The sequence below is a fragment of the Hippocampus guttulatus genome, chromosome 7, assembly GCF_054856545.1.
Source record: "Hippocampus guttulatus isolate MCC_2025c chromosome 7, RoL_Hgut_1.0, whole genome shotgun sequence".
Taxonomy (NCBI): domain Eukaryota; kingdom Metazoa; phylum Chordata; class Actinopteri; order Syngnathiformes; family Syngnathidae; genus Hippocampus; species Hippocampus guttulatus.
In genome coordinates this window covers 4,110,870-4,130,953 of record NC_141267.1, presented here as the reverse complement: position 1 = coordinate 4,130,953, position 20,084 = coordinate 4,110,870, and the positions used below count along the sequence as shown (strand labels likewise).

Here is a 20,084-nt window from a genome sequence, read left to right as displayed (position 1 = left end):
TCCTTAGAACAATATACAAGTAGGTAGTGATCTCGTTTTTGTCTGCCTTCGTCATTTTGAAAGTGAGATCTTGTCTTCGGAGTGTACCAAAGGAAACAAATTGTCCACTTCTCTATCTTGGCATATGCAAATGTCCTGTGAGCCAATTTTTGGTGAGAGACTTTTTGCTGGTCACCAACAGAATGCACATTTGTCTTTTTTTTTAAACGGTGTTGATGAATATGTCCAAACAATAAGGACTTAGCTCCTAGGATCATTGAGACACGCAAGCACTCTTAAATTGTTGTTGTTACAAGGCAAAAACAAGTTCTTTCAGCCAAATAGGATCTAAACCGCTCATGGTCGTGCCACTAATACCCACCTGGTGCTGTTAACGAGCCAACAAAATACTGTGATCATACACCAAATCAAGTGCTGCAATTAAATCTAACAAAACAAGAGACAAAGTCTCCAGTGTCATTTGTCAGGAGAATGTCATTAAAAACTTGTAACAGGGCCGACTGTCCTTTACATCTTAAAACCTGACTAGAAGACCTCCATTTCAACTGCATATGTGCCACTTTTCCAGAATTGAAATAGAAGGCAGCTTGGAAATAAGTAAATTTGACCATACATCTTAATCAAGGCCAGATTTCCTGAACAAGGGTTCAACCAGAGCATGTTTACATTTTTGGGAAACGAGACCAGAAGACAGACTCCTGTTGATAACGGCCAAGACCGATTTACCAAAACAACTAGAAATGCGTAGGAACAGGGTCATAAGGGGAGCCAGAATGGCCTAGTCTGGCAAACCACATCCTCTAAAACGTAAAAAAAACTAACACCGCTCAGCACAGAAGGGTCAAATGTGGTACAGTGATCCCTTGCTACTTCGCGGTTCGTTTATCGCGGGTTCAGTGCATCGCAGATTTTTTCAAACATATAAAAAATATATATACATGTATATACTGTACATACAGTATATATATATATTTTTTACGTATACATGGAGTACAGTACTGTATATGTTGCTCTATGTGACTCACTGTTGTTTTGCAGCTTCTTGCAGACCGTTTGCGGACTTAAAAAAATTTTTTTTAACCTGTTTATGTTAATTGGACGCTACTTCGCGGATTTTCGTTTATCGCGGGTGGTTTTGGTCCCCATTAACCGCGATAAACGAGGGATTACTGTATTTGAAACAAGGGTCCTCGCTGTAGAAACCTTATCAAGGAAAAACTGTCGGAATATTTTGCACATTTCAGTTGAGTCTGAACAAATACAAGAGAATCATCCATCCATTATCTGTTCCGTTTATCCTCACATAGGTCGCGGGTGTACTGGAGCCTATCCCAGCTGTCTTTGGGCAGTAGGCGGGGGACACCCTAAACCGGTTGCCAGCCAATCGCAGGGCACAAATAGACAAACAACCATTCACACTCACAATCATACCGAAGGGCGAGAGGCCATAGCCTGCCTGGTTTAGATCCCACCCTACTCCTACACACCTGATTCAAACAATCAGCTCAGCAGCAAGCTCTGTAGGAGCCTGAAACAATCGGGCTTTATCCATGTCACAAATCTATATTCACTGATATCCTTTACTTTGATATAAACTATAGGTGGTTGGAAGCTTTTTGTAACATACTGTAATGCCCTTCAGTAGCGGAGAGAAGGATGCTCGCAGTCGCTGATACTATTCATCATTTTTAATAACAAAATAAGTAATAAACACGCATTCAAAGGAGTTGCTGTTAGCCACAACTCACGCCCATGCGCTCCTCACTCAGACTAACTACCGGAGCCAATATTCTCCCAACCTGGCTCCTCCCCTCCCTATGATGTCACACAAATACAAGAAACAGATATTACAATACCTATGTTGTGTAACTTAGGATCTCAGGTTTTAGACCGGTGGGATACTGGTTTGGCCGCCGTGTGCATGTCGGCTGTTGCTTACCGTGGTCCAAGGAATGCTCAGGGACTTTGTGTGAATGCTCCGACACAAAATTTGAAAGGAAATTGCTTTAAAGGGAACTAGTTCGACCCCCACTTTGGAGACATACACATTCCAGCTACACGTGACATTCAACAGACCAACCACAAAAGCTCTTATTTGTATAATGGAAGAGGAGAATAAAAAAGTAAAACCATGTCTAGCGAGAATAAGGGGTCACTTCAGTTTCGACCAGGCATGTCCAGCTCCGGTCCTGGAGGGCCACTGTCCTGCCTGTTTTTCATCTCTCCGGGCTGCAACACACCTGATTCAGATGATCAGCTCATCAGCCAGCTCTGAAGCAGCATGAGAATGATCCTGATTATTTGAATCAGGTGTGTTGCTCCTTGGAGAGCTGGAAGACGGGCAGGACAGCGGCCCTTGAGGACCGACTTTGGACACCCCTGGTGTGTCGACCATTAATGGTGTCTTGGAAAAAATGCCTTCATTAAATGGTAAACGGTCTGTCACTTGTATGATGCTTTTCTACCTCAGGTAGTCAAAGCGTTTAACACCCTTACCTCATTAACTGTTGCCCCTGCGACCCGACCCCGGATAAGTGGGATAAAATGGATGAATGGATGGACGGATTATTTTCATTCAGAGTTTGTTTCATGTACAATTCACCGACAGTACTGGCAAAGAATGGGAATCTGGAGGGCAGAGAGAAGCATTTTTAAAATGGTCCATGTGAGCTACGATCGTTAACACGCTGCAAAAGTGCGTCCCATGCCTCCATGTCAGGTCTCTACTAAGATGATTGGCTTTTCACAAACCCATAGCCTCTTGTGTCTATGTTTATGTTTCATTCATCTTAGACGCTGTTATGGCTGTTGCTCATCAAGACGTGTGTGTAAGTGCGTGCGTGTGCGCGGTAACGGGTCGATCCCAGGAGGTTGAGTGGGCGAAAAATAAGAGCTGGAAAACAGGCAGGGACAGCGGCCCCTGAGGACCGACTTTGGACCCCTCTGCTTTGAGTTGAGCCTACAGTGAAAATAACAGTCAGTGAAAGTTTTGTTTTTGTGATCTATAATAATAAGCATTTCTATTGTAGTAATATGTGTAAAGTTTATTGACATCAGCAAATAAACAATAAAAAGACAAATGGGTTATGATACAGCTCTTTGTGACAACAGGAAAAGAGCGAAATAAAACCTAACAATTACAAAGTGGACAATACACACACAGATTTGGGCAATGGCAAGATGTTACAATTTAAAAGCTCAATTCTATAATTTTTGACAAAATGGAAAACATAGAGGATAGCCTTTTTTCAGTCAGATTTCAAGGCATAGAGAATATCATCTTGGCTGATATTAAGGCGGATACGCTGCAGGACACCCAAGCGACTCGTCTCGAGCAGTAACAATCTGCAGGCTCCCAGGCGTTGACAGACTGTAAGAACTTCTGAGACACTTATTGACTGCAGACCCTCCACCCGACACAGAGCCTGGTGCTGTATGAACACCTGGGAAGTACACAGAAGAGTTACAACTGTTAATATGCATTTGTTTTTATTCCTTGGCTAAAATTGTAATTCCAGTGAAGCAACATGCTGCATTAAACAGCGTTGTCCTGCTTGCTGCAACAGCTGTTAGAGTTCCCAAATGCCAATACCTGCTATGGTACCACTCGGAAACAAAACCTTACATACCGGCTGACCAAGGCAGATCATTTGAGAGAACAGAGTCAATTGCTTGAATTATGACTTGAGCCAGTGATGGGACCAAATCACACATACAGTATGTAAGTCTCAACCAAGTTCGCACTCATTTTGTCTTGGTCAAGTCAAGTCAAATCACAGGTTACACCTCAAAACAAGACACTTTTCCAATTCATGCGGCCTTATCTGCAGAATCCATTTTTTCTGAGAGAGTGATGATATTATTAGTGGCCAATATGAGCAACTTGAAATGTAATGGTAATACCGTATGCCAGTGCTATGTCTGACCATTATAAAGGACGACCGTGGCAGAGGTTTTTTTCCCCCCATTTCCCCAAGGAGGGTGTGTCACCAACATCCGCCCAGGATACTTCGGGGACTGGGTTACTCAGGTCTGTGGACTCGACTGATCCAGTGTGGTATGTGGAAGCCTACATTGTTCTGGAATTGGTCGTTTAGTATTTTCTCAGTTATATATGTTCTTTTTGTCCTGAGTTTTGAATTGGGCCATTTTTCTTTTTTTTTTGCAATTAGTAAACTTTTATTTTTTTTGCAATTATCTTCAGTTAGAGGATGGACAGATATCTTCAGTTAGGCTGCTTGCTTCCTTCTGTCACGAAAGGAGTTTCAGTGATTAAAAAATGGAGAATAGTAATGGAAATTGACAGAATAGTCGGCATTATATTTACTTCAATTAATTTATACGTTCCACGAGAGGATAACCCGGATTTCTTTAAGAATATTGCATCATGGATAGCTGATAAAGCAGCAGGGGAATTGTTTGAATAGGGGCAAATTTGAACCGTGTTTTCAGAGGTTATATTGATGAACTACCTGCTGACTGCGGTTCTAAATCCCCCAAATCTTGGGCTCTAACATCATTGATGAAAGAATAAGGCTTGGTAGATGTTTGGCACCATTTTAGATACCATGGAAAAAGACAACCTGAGCATTCCAGTTGGGATCAGTACGATGCCTTGAGAGGTAAATGACAACATTCATTCATTCAAGAATCTGTTCTAAATTGCCTTATTTGTAAAAGTGAAGGTCAAATAAATAAATAACCTATCTCAAAAGCTAACTATATGTAAAGCTTTTTGATTTGTGCCATCAGAAGGTGACTTTTTTTTTGTACCTGCTGGAAAGTTGCTTCTTCCAAACCCAACCGCCGAAACTCTGCAATGACAGCACGAAGGAAGAGCTGTTCCTGCACCGATGCAGACCTGAAAAGCACACATTTCACGGCATCTTTACTTCATCAAAACGGTCAACTATTACCAGGGATGACAATGGCTAGTGATGAAAAAAGCAGAAGGGGGCGTGGCCACTTACAAAAGTGGCACAAAACATGCTGAAGATGAAGTGTATTCAATTTACACACTATTTGAAACTTCAACAGAAAAAAAATCCCATGATTGTTCACTATTCTGTCAAGTGAAAATTTGTGCAATTTTGCTTATGCATTCCTGGTGAGCACCAATATGTAACTTCAAATTTGCTGCTCAAAATCAAAACTAAAAAAGGAAACACATTCCCTCCCATATTTAAGATTTGTTCATTACTTGTATTCATAAAGTGTTGTGTAAATGCGATAAAAAGCTGTTGATTCTTACCTCATACAGTGATAGTGAAGTCCCACACTGTTTACTATATATGGGTTATGAATGTATTTTATTATATAAAGTGGATGTCTATTTACAGTATATACAACAATATACAGTTTCATGAGGTAGAATACTTTATTTTCTCTTCGTTTTAAGCTTTTTAGCAAGCGCTAAAAGCTTATTAGTCCTCTCCGTCTTTTTCCAATCTCTTTTTAGCCAACTCCAGGCTGTCGAAAAGCGCTCGAGATCGAGTAGTTACTTTTCAGTAGAAATGTCTGTTTTCGGTGTTTCACCGAGGTTGCGTGACTCTGTAAAGCTTTCCATCCTCTCGATCCGTATAGAATGACATTGTCACACACTGTACACAGAGCTTTACCAGCGACATCGAGCTTTTTCACGAAATCCGACACAAGCACAATGGTTCCTCTTGACTGTTTCCTACTGTGGACACCGTCAGCTTTCTATCCAACCAGTCCCATTGAAATGTGTTTTTCAGATCCGCATCTATCTGACGCACTTTAGCTTCGTCTCGAGTCTCGATAACATTCGGCATTCGCAAAAAGGGGTTTAGGAAGGCGAACGCGGATTGGTTGCGATTTGCATTTGCCGAAATAGCGACCAATCACAACAAGTAAGACATTATACACGTCCAATCGCAGGGCTGTTTTCAATCGGAAGATGGAAAGACTGATCGGGAGAGCTCGTGAAAACTTGACGATAAGGTACCTGACCCCACCTAAAATTTTCTCAACGGATTTAGACGATTCACAAAAATGATCAATTTAAGAAATAAAATGGCGGATTTCCGCGTATCCGCGGAAAATTGCCATCCCTGTATTACTGTGAGGATCTTACTTGACAGCAGTGATGAAGGAGGAAGAAAACATCTCATTGAGTGCATCCATCACATGATTCATCCCCACTAATCTTCTGGTTGAAGTGTTGGTGGCAGAATGCTCGCAGAGCTCCGTGGCTCTCCGACAGATATCCAAACACCGGCGAGCATCACCTGACAGAGCAGCTACCTGAGGAGAATTGTACCGCTGAAGTCTCTGAGACACGATCAATCTGTTGAGGGTTATCGGGTGCTGGTCGTCACCTTCCTGGACACCAGTTGCAAAGCATCATCCTCAAAGGCCTTGACTTTGTTTAACCGAGACATTATGATCTGTTGCAATTGCTTGAATCCATAAGGCTGGAATGACAGTCGAGTTAAACCCTGGAAAAACAAGGCAGGGGGAGAACCAACACACTTTTGGTGGGGTCTTTACATATACATATATATATTCTTATACTTCCAGTTGCATAAACTAATAAAAATATGAAAACCTACTGGCGTACAAGCGTTCGCAAAGAAAAGGTGAAGCTGACTGCCAGTGTGGCCCGCTGAATGGGATTGTGGGATATCTTACTATTTTAAGCACAAAGGTCGGGCACTCTATTAAAAATAGCAGCAATTGGGGTGGAGTCAATGCGTTAGCTTTCATCTAATTTTGGACTCGTCTGCTATCGTCCGTGTAGCTTCCACAGCGGGGCTGATGTGAACGAAGCCATCGGTGGAAGTGGCATATTGTCAAACATAGATCGCAATTATCGACATGTATTTTTGCTCGTTTTCAATCTTTTTGGGCAATATGACCCATATTTTTCTTTTGTTTTTACATATCCCATTAACAAGGTCGTGTTTTAAGATTTGCACAAAAAAAAATGGATAATGCAGAACAGTTGGCAGCTCTCAATAACCCAACTCTGTCTTTACAATGTTGGGCTTTATTGCTCACCAGTCTGCTGGCCACTCTGTTGATCATGATCCTCTCTGGCAAGTCCATAGTGTTTGCGATGGTTAAAACCACCAGGCGGGAATGACGTCGCGTTGGCCAGTCAAAAAGGTTATACATCACATTTTGCTTCCTGGTCCACAAAAGGTCCAACTACAGAGAGAAAGTACACATATTAAACTTCATTGAGGCTGAACATTTAATCACATGTATACCGTAAATCTGGACTATAGAGCGCACCTGATTATAAGCCGCACCCACAGATGAAAAACCATTTTGTACACACACAAGCCACACCTGTCTGTAAACCGCAGGTGTCCATAATGTAACATGAGATTTTTGCAAAGAAAGACGGTACACAGAAAGAGGTTTCAACGTTTAATAACATACCTTAACTTTTCTTTGCCTGTAACGCGGCAGCACGGCAGCAGTAAAACAGCACTCACATGGCTGGTTTAAAAAAAAAATGGCACCGTTCCCTGCCGTAACACTCGGTCAACCATTCCTTCATTTGGCTTTCTACCATCCACGCTTTCAAGACAATGTCTTTTGGGAAGTTTTCTTTTGGCATACTGTATGTAACCAGGTGAACAATACTATGACTGTTGTCGTGAATGCTGCCTCGTTTAATAAATGGACCATTGTCACTTTAAAAGGAGCGTTGGATAATCTCGTGGGAAATCTCATGAGACTTGGACCACAAAGTGAAATGAGACAAACGCTGAACTGTGCTTATTCAGACCTGCTGTATCTACAATCGGCATCGGTACCCGGCTGATATTAAGAGTACAATATCGTCGTTTGGAAGTTTGAACGGTGTCACATAGTGGGTCGTGTGAACAGCCGCGAAGCAGGGGAGATTAGTTTTTTTCCACGTTTCAGGCACATACAACATGCTGGAAAGTGCTCACAAGCCACTGCTGTTGTCTATTTTTGCCTACTTTTCTATTTGTTTGTCCCATTTGACGTGTCTCAGTCTTTTATTTAATTAATGCTGTACATTTTCTATGTTCAGTTGGGAATAAAGCCTTCATAAAAATGATTTTTGTGTTCGGTCAAGTCTGTCATAGACCGGCCACACAGCTTTCGGATTGCAGTCCAGTGCAAAACACAGGTGAAGTGCGCCCTCTCATGGCCAGTTGTTTTCACTGTGTCACATGACAGCATCTAGCCTTTTCTGCTTGAGCGCTTCATGGCGGCCATTGGAAAAATCTATAAACAGACCGCATCATTAAATAAGCCTCAGGGTTGAAAGCGTGTGACAAAAGTTGCGGCTAATATAGTGAAACTCCTCTACAACGAAACCGACATGGGCGAAAATACCCCCTAGTGTGAAAAAATGTTCATGCATTAAAGCCATTCCCTCTTTTCTGCTCCCCCTACAACGAAAAGTCCCCGTGTTCCGTTATAATAAAAAAAAAAAAATATATATATATATATATATATATATATATATATATATGTATATATTTTTTTTTATGATGGCGCCCCCTGAGTGGCTGCCTCTCCAGCAGCGCATATCCCTGTTTGAGTTTCTTTTCGTCCTTTTACTTTATTTATTTCTTCTTCCCATTTTGTTTTGCATGGTTTTGTACCCCAAACCTACGGGGGGGGGGGGGGGGGGGCAGCTTCATTTCTGCTCATCTCCTTTATTTGCTTTAATCTTTTTACGTATCCTGTGAACGGAGATCCCGATGGCACACGCAACTCCATTGTTTACAGTAAGGACCAGCTGTTAGCATGGCGGGCTAACAGCAGGCTACTGGCCGGTGACAGACCGGATATCCCACGCGAGTTGAAGAGGAGGAGACGAGGGTGTCGAGCCGGGAAGGACCGCCGCACAAGGAGGAGAAAGTACAGACATGTCCTCCCGTCCGTCATCATGGGGAATGTAAGATCGCTCCCTAACAAGATGGATGAGCTGGCGGCGCTAACGCGACATCAAAGGCAGTACCGCTAGGCTAGCCTAATGCTACTCACGGAGTCGTGGCTAACAGCGATCACTTCGGACACACATGCCGAGTTGGACGGCTTGCAACTCATACGTGCGGACAGGAATGAAGGGAGTGGAAAGAGAAAAGGTGGGGGACTGGCTGTTTTTGTGAACGACAAATGGTGCAATCCGGGGCATATCACGATCAAAGACAAACTCTGCAGCCGGGACATTGAGCTGCTAGCCATTAGCCTCAGGCCCCATTATCTCCAGAGGGAATTCTCACACGTCATAGCTGTGACAGTGTACGTCCCCCCGTCGGCTAATGGTGATGCAGCGCGTGATGCCCTGATGACTGTCGTGAGCAGGCTGCAAACACAGTCCCCCAACGCCCTGCTGATCATCTCTGGGGACTTCAACCATGTCTCTCTGTCGTCCTCCCTTTCAACCTTTACGCAATATGTAACCTGTGCCACTAGAGACAATAAAATTTTGGACTTGTTTTATGCCAATACCAAGGAGGCATATAAACCCCTCCCCCCTCTTGGAAGAGCAGACCACAACTTGGTATTTCTCGAGCCTGTGTACAAACCCCTGGTGCACAGGCAGCCAACTGTGACCAGAATGGTCAGGAAATGGTCCACGGAAGCTGAATATGCTCCGCGGGACTGCTTCGACACGACCAGGTGGGAACTCTTAAGCAAGGTTCACGGGGAGGACATTGATGCACTCACTGACACCATCACGGACTACATAAACTTCTGTGAGGAGAACACCGTACCCACCAGAACTGTGCGGTGTTTTTCCAACAACAAACCATGGATTAATCCCGACATAAAGGCCCTCATGAAGGAGAAGAAGAGAGCTTTTATGTTGAGAGACAGAGAGGAGCTGAAGGCCGTGCAGATTCGGCTGAGAAGAAAGATCAGGGAAGGGAAGAAGATATACAGGATGAAATTGGAGGACCAGTTGCAGGCCAACAATGTCACTGGTGTCTGGAGGGGCCTGAAAACCATCTCAGGCCATGACAGCCCAAAGACATTGACTGAGAAGGACAAGAACTGGGCAGATGGACTGAAGCGTTTTTTCAACCGTTTCGACCAGTTGTCTGTCCCTTCCCCCAACCACCAACTGCAACCACTCTCACTGAGGACTTCTTCTCCTCCCCCTCCTCTTTCGACCAGCTCTCATCAACCCAGTCTGTCACCTGGTTCCTGCCTGTCCGTCACAACAGAGCAGGTGAGGAACCAACTGAGGAAGATGAATGTGAGGAAGGCAGCAGGTCCAGACAAGATCAGTTCCCGGCTCCTCAGGACCTGCTCTGACCAGCTGTGTGACATTGTCCAGCACATGTTCAACCTGAGCCTGAAGCTGGGCAGAGCTCCACAGCTGTGGAAAACTTCGTGCCTGGTCCCAGTGCCCAAGACCCCCCACCCTAAGGAGCTGAACAGTTACAGACCGGTGGCGCTGACATCTCACCTGATGAAGACGCTGGAGAGACTCGTCCTCGCCCACCTTCGACCGCTGGTGAGCCCGGCACTGGACCCGCTGCAGTTTGCCTATCAGCCTGGCATCGGCGTGGAAGACGCCATTATCTACCTCCTCCACTCAGTGCTGTCACACTTGGAGAAGGCTGGGAGCACTGTGAGAATCATGTTCTTTGATTTCTCCAGTGCCTTCAACACCATCCAGCCCAACTTGCTGGGAGGCAAACTGCAGAACGCCAGAGTGGACCACCATCTCACAGCATGGATCATAGACTACCTCACAAATCGGCCGCAGTACGTGAGGTTGCAGAGCTGTGAGTCGGACAGGCTTCTCTGCAGCACTGGAGCGCCGCAGGGGACTGTTCTGGCTCCATTCCTGTTCATCCTCTACACCTCGGACTTCAGACACGCCACTTCAAACTGCCACCTTCAGAAGTTCTCCGATGACTCTGCGATTGTTGGCCTCATTACAGAGGGGGACGATCGGGAGTACAGGGGAATGACGAAGGACTTTGTGGACTGGTGCCAGCAGAATCTCCTCCAGATCAACCCGAGGAAAACTAAGGAGTTGGTTGTGGATTTCTGCAGGAAACAGTCCTCACCAGCACCGATGAACATCCAGGGTATGGACATAGAGAGGGTGACCTCCTACAAGTACCTAGGTGTTCTTCTGAACAACAAACTGGACTGGTCTACAAACACGGACATCCTGATTAGGAAAGGACAGAGCCGACTCTTCCTACTCAGGAAACTGAGGTCTTTTGGGGTTCAGGGGTCGCTCCTTAAGACTTTCTATAACTCGGTGGTGGCCTCAGCCATCCATTATGGCATTGTCTGCTGGTCAGGCAGCATCTCAGCCCGGGACAGAAAGAGACTGGAGCGACTGGTCAGGAAGGCCAGTTCTGTCCTGGGCTGCTCCCTTGACACTCTGGAGGAGGTGGGCAACAGAAGGATGCTAACTAAGCTAAAAGCTATGATGGACAGTCCCTCCCACCCTCTCCAGCCCGCCCTGACAGCACTAGGTAGCTCCTTCAGCCAGAGATTGTTACACCCGCGCTGCAAGAAGGAGAGATACCGACGCTCGTTCCTACCAACTGCTGTCAGGCTGCTGAATAAAAAATAGCAACAATAATATTAATAATAATTAAATGATGTGGAAAACAACTGTAAATAGCACTGCGATTTATCCATTTTGTATTTATATTGCACTTAATTGAACGGTGTTTGTTTGTTTTTTCTTCTTTCTTCTTTCTGCCTACATTCTTGCTGCTGGAGGCTGTAAATTTCCCCAGTGTGGGACAAATAAAGGATATCTTATTTTTCTCTGCTCTTGCCTCGCAACGAGATTCACTACAACAGTGTTTTCAACCTTTTTTGAGCCAGGGCACGTTTTTTTACATTGGAAATATTTTGCGGCACACCACTAACCAAAAATGTTATAAAATGACATTCTGAACAGTAGATTTAATTAAAATATAATTTCTCAGTTTATTTATACTCAATCAGTGTGAAACCTGGGCCTGTTTAGATGAACACAAAACCGATATCCTGGCAGGAATAGAAGAAAGACACAAACGAAGTTCTTCTTCTACAGCTCTCAGTCTCTCTGTTTTTAGTTTTTATAGAAGTTAGGCTTGAAAAGCTCAGCTTACACAGATATGTTGTGGAAAATGGGAGTAATGTCAGAACAGCTTCGTTGGCCAGAATGGGGAACTCCTTGGTAGCAGTCAACCAAAAACTGTCCAAAGGAAGATCAGCAAATCTTAGTTTTAAACCCCGATCCTGTTTCAATTCAGTTAGTTGCTCTTGTAAAGTCATGTCCTTTCCCACAACTCATGCTGAGCTGTATGGGTCCCTAACCCAGTCAAAGCATTCAGTGGAGGCTGAAGAGAAATAAAATGACAACTTTTCCTCAAGACTTTTCAAATGTTTACATATTACCTCACACAGTGCAGCAGTGGGACCTTGCCGTTTCACTGTGAGTGGGAACATATCCAGTTTGGCACGTTGCACATGTTGTTGCCAGAGGTGGACCTTTAAACGGAATCCATTTACTTTATCTGGGCTTGTAAGCAGGTTTTCATTTCGGCACTGCATCCTTGTGTTAAGTTCATTCAGATGATGAAATATATCAGCCAGGTATGCCAGCTTTGCGCACCACTCATCACTTGAAAACTGATTTGACTAATCAGACTTCTCATTTGTCAGAAACATTTTAAGTTCCTCTCGTAGCTCATACACACGGGCCAGCACCTTACCGCGCGACAACCATCGGATCTCCGTATGGAGCAATAAGGCCTTATGCTCCGCTCCCATTTCCTCACACAGAGATGTGAATATACGGCTTTTCAGAGGTCGTGTCCTTACAAAGTTCACTATGCGCACCACATCGTCCAACACAGGAACCAGTTCTGCTGGTAAAGTCTTAGCAACGAGGGCCTCAGGGTGCAAAAAACAGTGTGTAACAATCAGGTCTGGGTTTCTTTCCTTCACTCTGCTCACAAAGCCTTTGGTGCGCCCGACCATGGCTGCAGCTCCATCAGTGCAAACACTTGTGCAGTTTTGCCACGTAAGTCCTCCCTGGTCCAGATCTTGCGATGTGACCCAAAACATTTCTTCTCCAGTTGTTTTTTCTGGCAGTGCCTTGCAAAATAGGAAGTTTTCTCTAATGGCATCTCCATCCACAAAACGGGCATTAGCCAAGAGATGAGAATGTCCACTAATATCCGTAGACTCGTCAACTTGCAACGCAAATTTCCTACTGATGTGTATCTTCTCCAAAACATGGCTTTCGATGTCTGTAAACATGTCATCAATACGTCTGGCAATTGTGTTATCAGAGTGCGGGACTTTAGCTATCTCTTTAACTGTGTCGGGGCCGAGCATCTCGTTGACAATGGCTACACAGGCAGGTAGTATTAATGTCTCTGCCACAGTGTGCGGCTTTTTTGATTTAGCAACGAGTTCGGCTACTAGGTAACTAGCTTTTAGCGCTTTCTCATTTACCTTTGAGGTTTTTCTCATAAAGGTTGCCTGTTTCTCTGTATTTACACGCAGGCGAACAAAATAGTCCGTCGGCTTGTTTTGAAGCGACGGGTGTTTCGTTTGGAGATGGCGTTTAAGCTTGCTCGGCACCATGGCGCTGTTGGATAGCTTCTCGCCACACACCAGGCATAATGGAGTAGGTGTCATCTCATCCCCGGTGAAAATAATCCATACGAAAGATATCTTTCACTATATTGCCTTGAGCTCACCGTCTTTGCTTTCTTTTTCCCACCACACACACTAGGGCCTTCATCCAGCTCAGAATCTTGTACAGAGCCCAATTCCAGGGATGACAATGGCTAGTGATGGGAAAAAAAGCGGAAATGGGCGTGGCCTGGATGGGGGCATGGCCACTTACAAAAGTGGCACTAAACATGCTGAAGATGAAGTGTATTCAATTTACACACTATTTGAAACTTGAACAGAAAATAAATCCCAAGATTGTTCACTATTCTTTCAAGTGAAAATGTGTGCAATTTTGCTGTTCCTGGTGAGCACCAATATGTAACTTCAAATTTGCTGCTCAAAATCAAAACTAAAAAAGGAAACACATTCCCTGCCATATTTAAGATTTGTTCATTACTTGTATTCATAAAGTGTTGTGTAAATGTGATAAAAAGCTGTTGATTCTTACCTCATACAGTGATATTGAAGTCCCACACTGTTTACTATATATGGGTTATGAATGTATTTTATTATATAAAGTGGATGTCTATTTACAGTATATACAACAATATACAGTTTCATGAGGTAGAATACTTTATTTTCTCTTCATTTTAAGCTTTTTAGCAAGCGCTAAAAGCTTATTGGTCCTCTCCTTCTTTTTCCAATCTCTTTTTAGCCAACTCCTCTTGTTTTTACACATGCTCCAGGCTGTCGAAAAGCGCTTGAGATCGAGTAGTTACTTTTCAGTAGAAATGTCTGTTTTCGGTGTTTCACCGAGGTTGCGTGACTCTGTAAAGCTTTCCATCCTCTCGATCCGTATAGAATGACATTGTCACACACTGTACACAGAGCTTTACCAGCGACATCAAGCTTTTTCACGAAATCCGACACAAGCACAATGGTTCCTCTTTACTGTTTCCTACTGTGGACACCGTCAGCTTTCTATTCAACCAGTCCCATCGAAACGTGTTTTTCAGATCCGCATCTATCTGATGCACTTTAGCTTCGTCGCGAGTCTCGATAACATTCGGCATTCGCGAGAAAGGGGTTTAGGAAGGCAAACACGGATTGGTTGTGATTTACATTTGCCGATATAGCGCCCAATCACAACAAGTAAAACATCATGCATGTCCAATCGCAGGGCTGTTTACAATCGGAAGATGGAAAGACTGATCGGGAGAGCTCGTGAAAACTTGACGATAAGGTACCTGACCCCCCTAAAAGTTTCTCAACGGATTTAGATGATTCACAAAAATGATCAATTTAAGAAATAAAATGGTGGATTTCCGCGTATCCGCGGAAAATTGCCATCCCTGCAATTCAGAGTTTGCAGTTGTCCTTTTTAAAAACTTATCCATGACTGTCACCACGACCTCTCACGTGCATCATTAAGTCTCTCGGAGGAGCGAGGCAATCAGCTACATGTTGCCACACGGACGAATATTAAATTACCGAGTAAGCTTCCTGCAGAACAGCGGGCTGATTTCCGCCGTTATCAGCTCACTAGATCTGGAGCGACACACACCTTGCGTGATCTGTCAGAGTGGCTTCGCCACGAGTCATGGTGTCAGGGCTTCGACAGTCCAACGATTGGACGAAGCTCCAAGGAGAAGCAGACGACCAAAGGTAACGGTCGATCTGCCCCTAGACAAACAGTCGTGTTGCATAGCAGCAACGAGCCTACAGAGATTCCAGTTAAGAAGAAAGACAAAGCTAAAGCTTACTGTGCCTATTGTGACAGTACAGAGCACGACTTCAGTCAGTGTAGTAGTGTGTCCAAGCTCATCAAAGATGATCTAAAGGAATGGATCCAGATGAACAAGTGGTGCTGGCGCTGTGCTCGTCAGCACTTCGCTGCCCACTGCAATCTCAAGAAACCCTGTAGCCTTTGTCAAGGGAGGCACCTTCTTGCCCTCCACGAGATTAATCTAAGAGCTGAGAAAGTTAAGGCAGACTTGCCTCCAAAGGAAGAAAGTTGTCTCACAACCTCTGTGTCTGAGTCCTTCTACATTGACCGACCCAGTTTCGGGAACCGGGTCATGTTGAAGGTAGTGCGTGTGCATGTGCACTATGGTACTCAGACATTGGATACCTTCGCAATTCTGGATGATGGGTCAGAGAGGACTATGCTGCTGTCCACTGCTGCTAAGTCTCTAGCCATGGACGGCACCCCTGAAGACCTTCCCTTGCGCACAATCCGCCAGGACATCCAAGTACTGCGTGGCCACACGGTCTCATTCCAGATCTCTTCTCCCAACAACCCTAAGGTCAAGTTTAAGATTACTGGTGCCTTTACAGCAAACAGGCTTAATCTAGCGCAGCATAGCTACCCTGTTACCCATCTACAGACGAAGTTCAAGCACCTACGTGGTATCCCTATTGCTACCCTTCACGGAGAAAAGCTTTTGCTCCTTATAGGTTCGGACCAACTTCACCTCATAACTCCCATTGAGCCCGTCAGACTTGGTCCTAATGGTAGCCCGGCAGCTGTCCACACCAGGCTGGGGTGGACACTGCAGGGCCCTTGCCAGCCCATGGGGCGGCCAACCCAAACAGCCCAATGCCTGTTTACCTCAACTTTACTATGGATGACCTCTACAGGCACGTAGAGCGGCTCAAGCAAGTTGATGCTGTCCCCTACCGACCTGAGAGAGAGGTGACCCCATCCAAACAGGATGGGGTCACAACAAGCCATATCCCAGCTTGAAACAAAGGCAGTGCGTACAGAGGTGATCGGCGCCTTTAGATATGCTACTCCTTTGTTACGCCATACGGCCATGCCAACGCGGAAAAGCACCAAAAGAATCAGTCATGGCCCTGCTGCGCAGCACTGGAAGACGCCTCCTTAAGAACTCTGAGCAGGGAAGAGCCTACAAGCAGAGCTTAGTTCCCTATAAAGCACCGTCCCTTGAGCGTTGTGCAGCTCTTGCAGCAGCACAGTTAGCTTCTACCTTTAAGGAGCTCACTCTCGCAGAACAACGCATAGTATTGTGGTCTGACTCTATGACTGTACTTACCTGGCTACACTCCCAATCCTGTCGATATTGGATTGGATTGGATTGGATACAACTTTATTGTCAAATGTACTGTATGTGTAACATGTAACATACAGCACAGATTAAATTTATTTCCTCTCAACATAAAACAAGATATACGGTCTTTGCAGGGTCAAGAGTACCTCTGGTCCAAGAGCTTACAAAAGGCTGTGTATGGCGCTATGTAGACTCTGCAAATAACCCTGCTGATGACCTGAGAAGAGGGAAGACTTTAGTATCCCTATCGGAGCCCAACTGATGGTCACAAGGACCCCCCTTCCTTCTGCAGTGCCTAAACACCTGGCCGGAAACGCCACACTCTGACCCACCAGATGATGCAGCTGAGTTGAGGAAGGTCACCTTCTGCAGGTCAGCTGTCACCTCACCTGACATTTCCAGTCTGCGGGACGGGACATGCAACACCTGGCAGGACCTCATGGACACTACTGCAAGAGAGCTTCATGGCCAAGCCCCCTCAGATTACTCACCTACTGCCGAGGACTATCGACAAGCGGAGATACTCATCCTACAACGAGTCCAGAAACAGTCCTTCCCCGATGATTATGCTCAGCTGTCAGCAGGGAAACCAGTGTCCACAACAAGTCGACTGATCAAACTAGCACCAGCCATAGACACCCCTACTCACCTCATAAGAGTAGGAGGCCAATTACGCCGTCTAGAGGGTCAAGATGAGACCACCCTACATCAGATTTTCCTTGATGCTTCTCACCCTGTGACACGCATCCTCATTAAGAAGTATGACCAAGATCTTAAGCACCCAGGGCAAGAGCGAGTCTTTGCAGAGCTGTGGAGGAAATACTGGATCATCCACGGACGTGAGACAGTTCCTCGTCATCAACTTTCCTGTGCAGACTGTCAGCGCTGGAGAGCACAGCCTTCTATACCTAAAATGTCTGATCTTCCAGCAGCACGTCTCCAACTGCACAAACCTGCCTTCCACGTCACTGGCATGGACTGTTTTGGCCCCATGCTCATAAAGATTGGCCGACGTCATGAGAAGCGATGGGGTCTCATCTTCAAGTGCTTGACCACTCGAGCAGTTCATTTAGACCTTATTCGGACTTTGGACACAGATGCCTTCCTGATGGCCTTGAGGAGATTCATTGCTAGGAGAGGAACCCCTTCTGAACTGTGGTCGGACCATGGGACCAATTTCAAAGGAGGAGAGCGTGAGCATCAGGAAGCATTCACAAGTATGTGTCCAACCCTACAGAGTCAACTTGCCCAACAGAAAATCAATTTAACGACAACCCCCCAGCAGCCCCACACTTTGGCGGAGTGTAGGAGAGAGAAGTGCGAGCAGTCAAATCTTCCCTCCGTACTTGCATAGAGACCGAACCGATCCTAGAGGATGTCCTCTCCACTGTTCTGCTCGAGGTGGAGGCCATTCTCAATTCTAAGCCTTTAGGATACGTGTCTGCTGATGTGGCTGATATTGACCCGGTGACCCCGAATAGCTTTCTACTGGGGCGGCCTGACGGATCATTCCCTCAAATCGTCTACCCGAAGAGCGAGAGCCTGAGCCGCAGGCGCTGGCGGCACTCACAAGTCCTTGCAGATCAGTTTTGGTCACGATTCATCAGAGAATACCTCCCTGGATTACAAACGAGGCAGAAATGGCACGCCTGCCCCTCTGACCTCCTGGAGAAATCGGTGGTCATGATAGTTGACCCACAGCTACCTCGTGCCATGTGGCCCATCGGTCATGTGACGAAGGTTCATCGCAGCGATGACGGCTACATCCGGTCAGCTGACGTGGACGTCAAAGGACATGTGTACACCCGACCAGTAGCTCGGTTGTTTTACTTCCAGCCCTTCCATCAGGAGCGTCTGAACTCGAGTCAACTCAAGACCTTCAGGTGGACTAATGAGCCTTTATCGAGCAAATGTGCCCCTGCACATTTGGGGGCGGCTGTATTAAAGGCTCAGAGACATTGACATTATTGAAGCATTATAAATTGTAATCTGTCTTTCTAGAATTCTGCATCTCCCTTCTGCATTTCTGCACCTGCATTTTGTACCTTCTGCCCTTGCCCTTTGCCCCTGCCTTCCACCCCATCACCTACAATCTGTTTCCCATCTCCCAAACCTGCCTTCCACCACCCATTAACTCATTTACACCCTTTGACATATAAATACGTCAATTAGCGCATAGCCGCTCCCTCCCCAAGACGTATTAATACGTCAATCACGTTTTTTCATGGGGGAGGGTGCAAGAGAGTCTGATGCAACTTCTCGCCATAAGATTAGGCTTGACGGCAATGTTAAATAGCAAAAAAATGGCCATCGGGTGGCAGTGGTGCAAAAATCCACCAGGATCACGCCGCAGAAGTAGTAGAAAGGGCGTATAGTGGAGGAGGGGCGTGTGTGGATACTGGATTGGAACATTAGCAATTAGCAACGATGGAGAAAAGGAAACAACTAACTAAAAAGGATTGTTTTTTTCGGTATAAAAGCGCCCTCGAAACAAAACAACAAAGGAGATGGTGTTTGTGTGGAAGAGAAGATGACGCTTCGGTCACGTAATCGAAAGCAGCACCCGTCAAACAAATGTCGGCCTGCGCAAACATGGCGTGCTACACGCGGCCCGCATAGCTCACGCCGAGTTTCGAGTTCATCTGATAAAGGCGACTTCCAGCGATGACGGCAAAGAGGCCGCATTGCTTCGCATGGCCGACGCCGGGCACACGTCAGCGATTCGCTGGAATTGTCTCGTAATGACGACGGTGAAGACGATGAATTGGAGAGCGATTTGGATCCCGATGTGTCGGACGAATACGTGCCTTCGGATATAACGGAAAGCAGCTGAGAGTTCTTGCCAGAGCCGCTGGAACGAGGAGGTAACTGCTGACTAGCTTGCAAGTTCCCGTTCAAAACTTCATCACTTCTTATGCCTCATCAGTCACTTTTATGCACCGCTACATTCCCCGCGATACTATAAAGTTGCCATTAACACTAATCATTTATGTACGGTTGATACGTCTCGTAGATGTGGATGAAAATATGCGCCGTAAATGTGCTGACTTGCGTGTCGCCATAGTTTTTAAAAAAACAGGACACATTTGGTCCGCTCAGCTCTGCTAAAACCATTAGTGGTCAATTCATATTCCATTTCATTTCAAATTGGATGCTGAGCAACGTGGAATGAATGGTGTAAATAGCAGTGTGCGAGCATGTATGTGTGTGTGAGAGATGTTGAAATGTAAGTGGAAAGCAACAATAAAAAAAATAGAAAAATAAAAGTGTGAAAATTCTGTGGGCCTTGCAAATCAGTCAAAATTCAGTAAAATGTGAGGGATTGAGGGGGTTGCTCCAGTGAAAAGGGGTGGTATTCAATGAGTTGAAGAGCCCTACCTCAAGACACCTGCCTCCTGTATT

At 45.4% G+C, this 20,084-nt stretch overlaps 1 protein-coding gene across 5 annotated transcripts in view; it reads right to left on the bottom strand.

Moving 5' to 3' along the window:
- Window positions 1-3,029: 3,029 nt before the first annotated feature.
- The window catches only part of orc1 (origin recognition complex, subunit 1), a 51,793-nt gene continuing 34,738 nt past the window's right edge, over window positions 3,030-20,084 (bottom strand). For 4 of the 5 annotated variants that reach the window (XM_086115965.1, XM_086115964.1, XM_086115966.1 and 1 more), the window contains 5 exons: window positions 7,024-7,173; window positions 6,342-6,461; window positions 6,098-6,267; window positions 4,774-4,861; window positions 3,030-3,443 (listed from right to left, as the gene is read on the bottom strand). In XM_086115965.1, the coding sequence (XP_085972091.1) occupies window positions 3,249-3,443; window positions 4,774-4,861; window positions 6,098-6,267; window positions 6,342-6,461; window positions 7,024-7,173 (723 nt within the window). In that variant the 3' untranslated portion in view covers window positions 3,030-3,248. Of the gene's footprint in view, window positions 3,444-4,773; window positions 4,862-6,097; window positions 6,268-6,341; window positions 6,462-7,023; window positions 7,174-20,084 lie in introns of those variants that run through there. The other variant, XR_015101407.1, reaches the window with a different exon arrangement.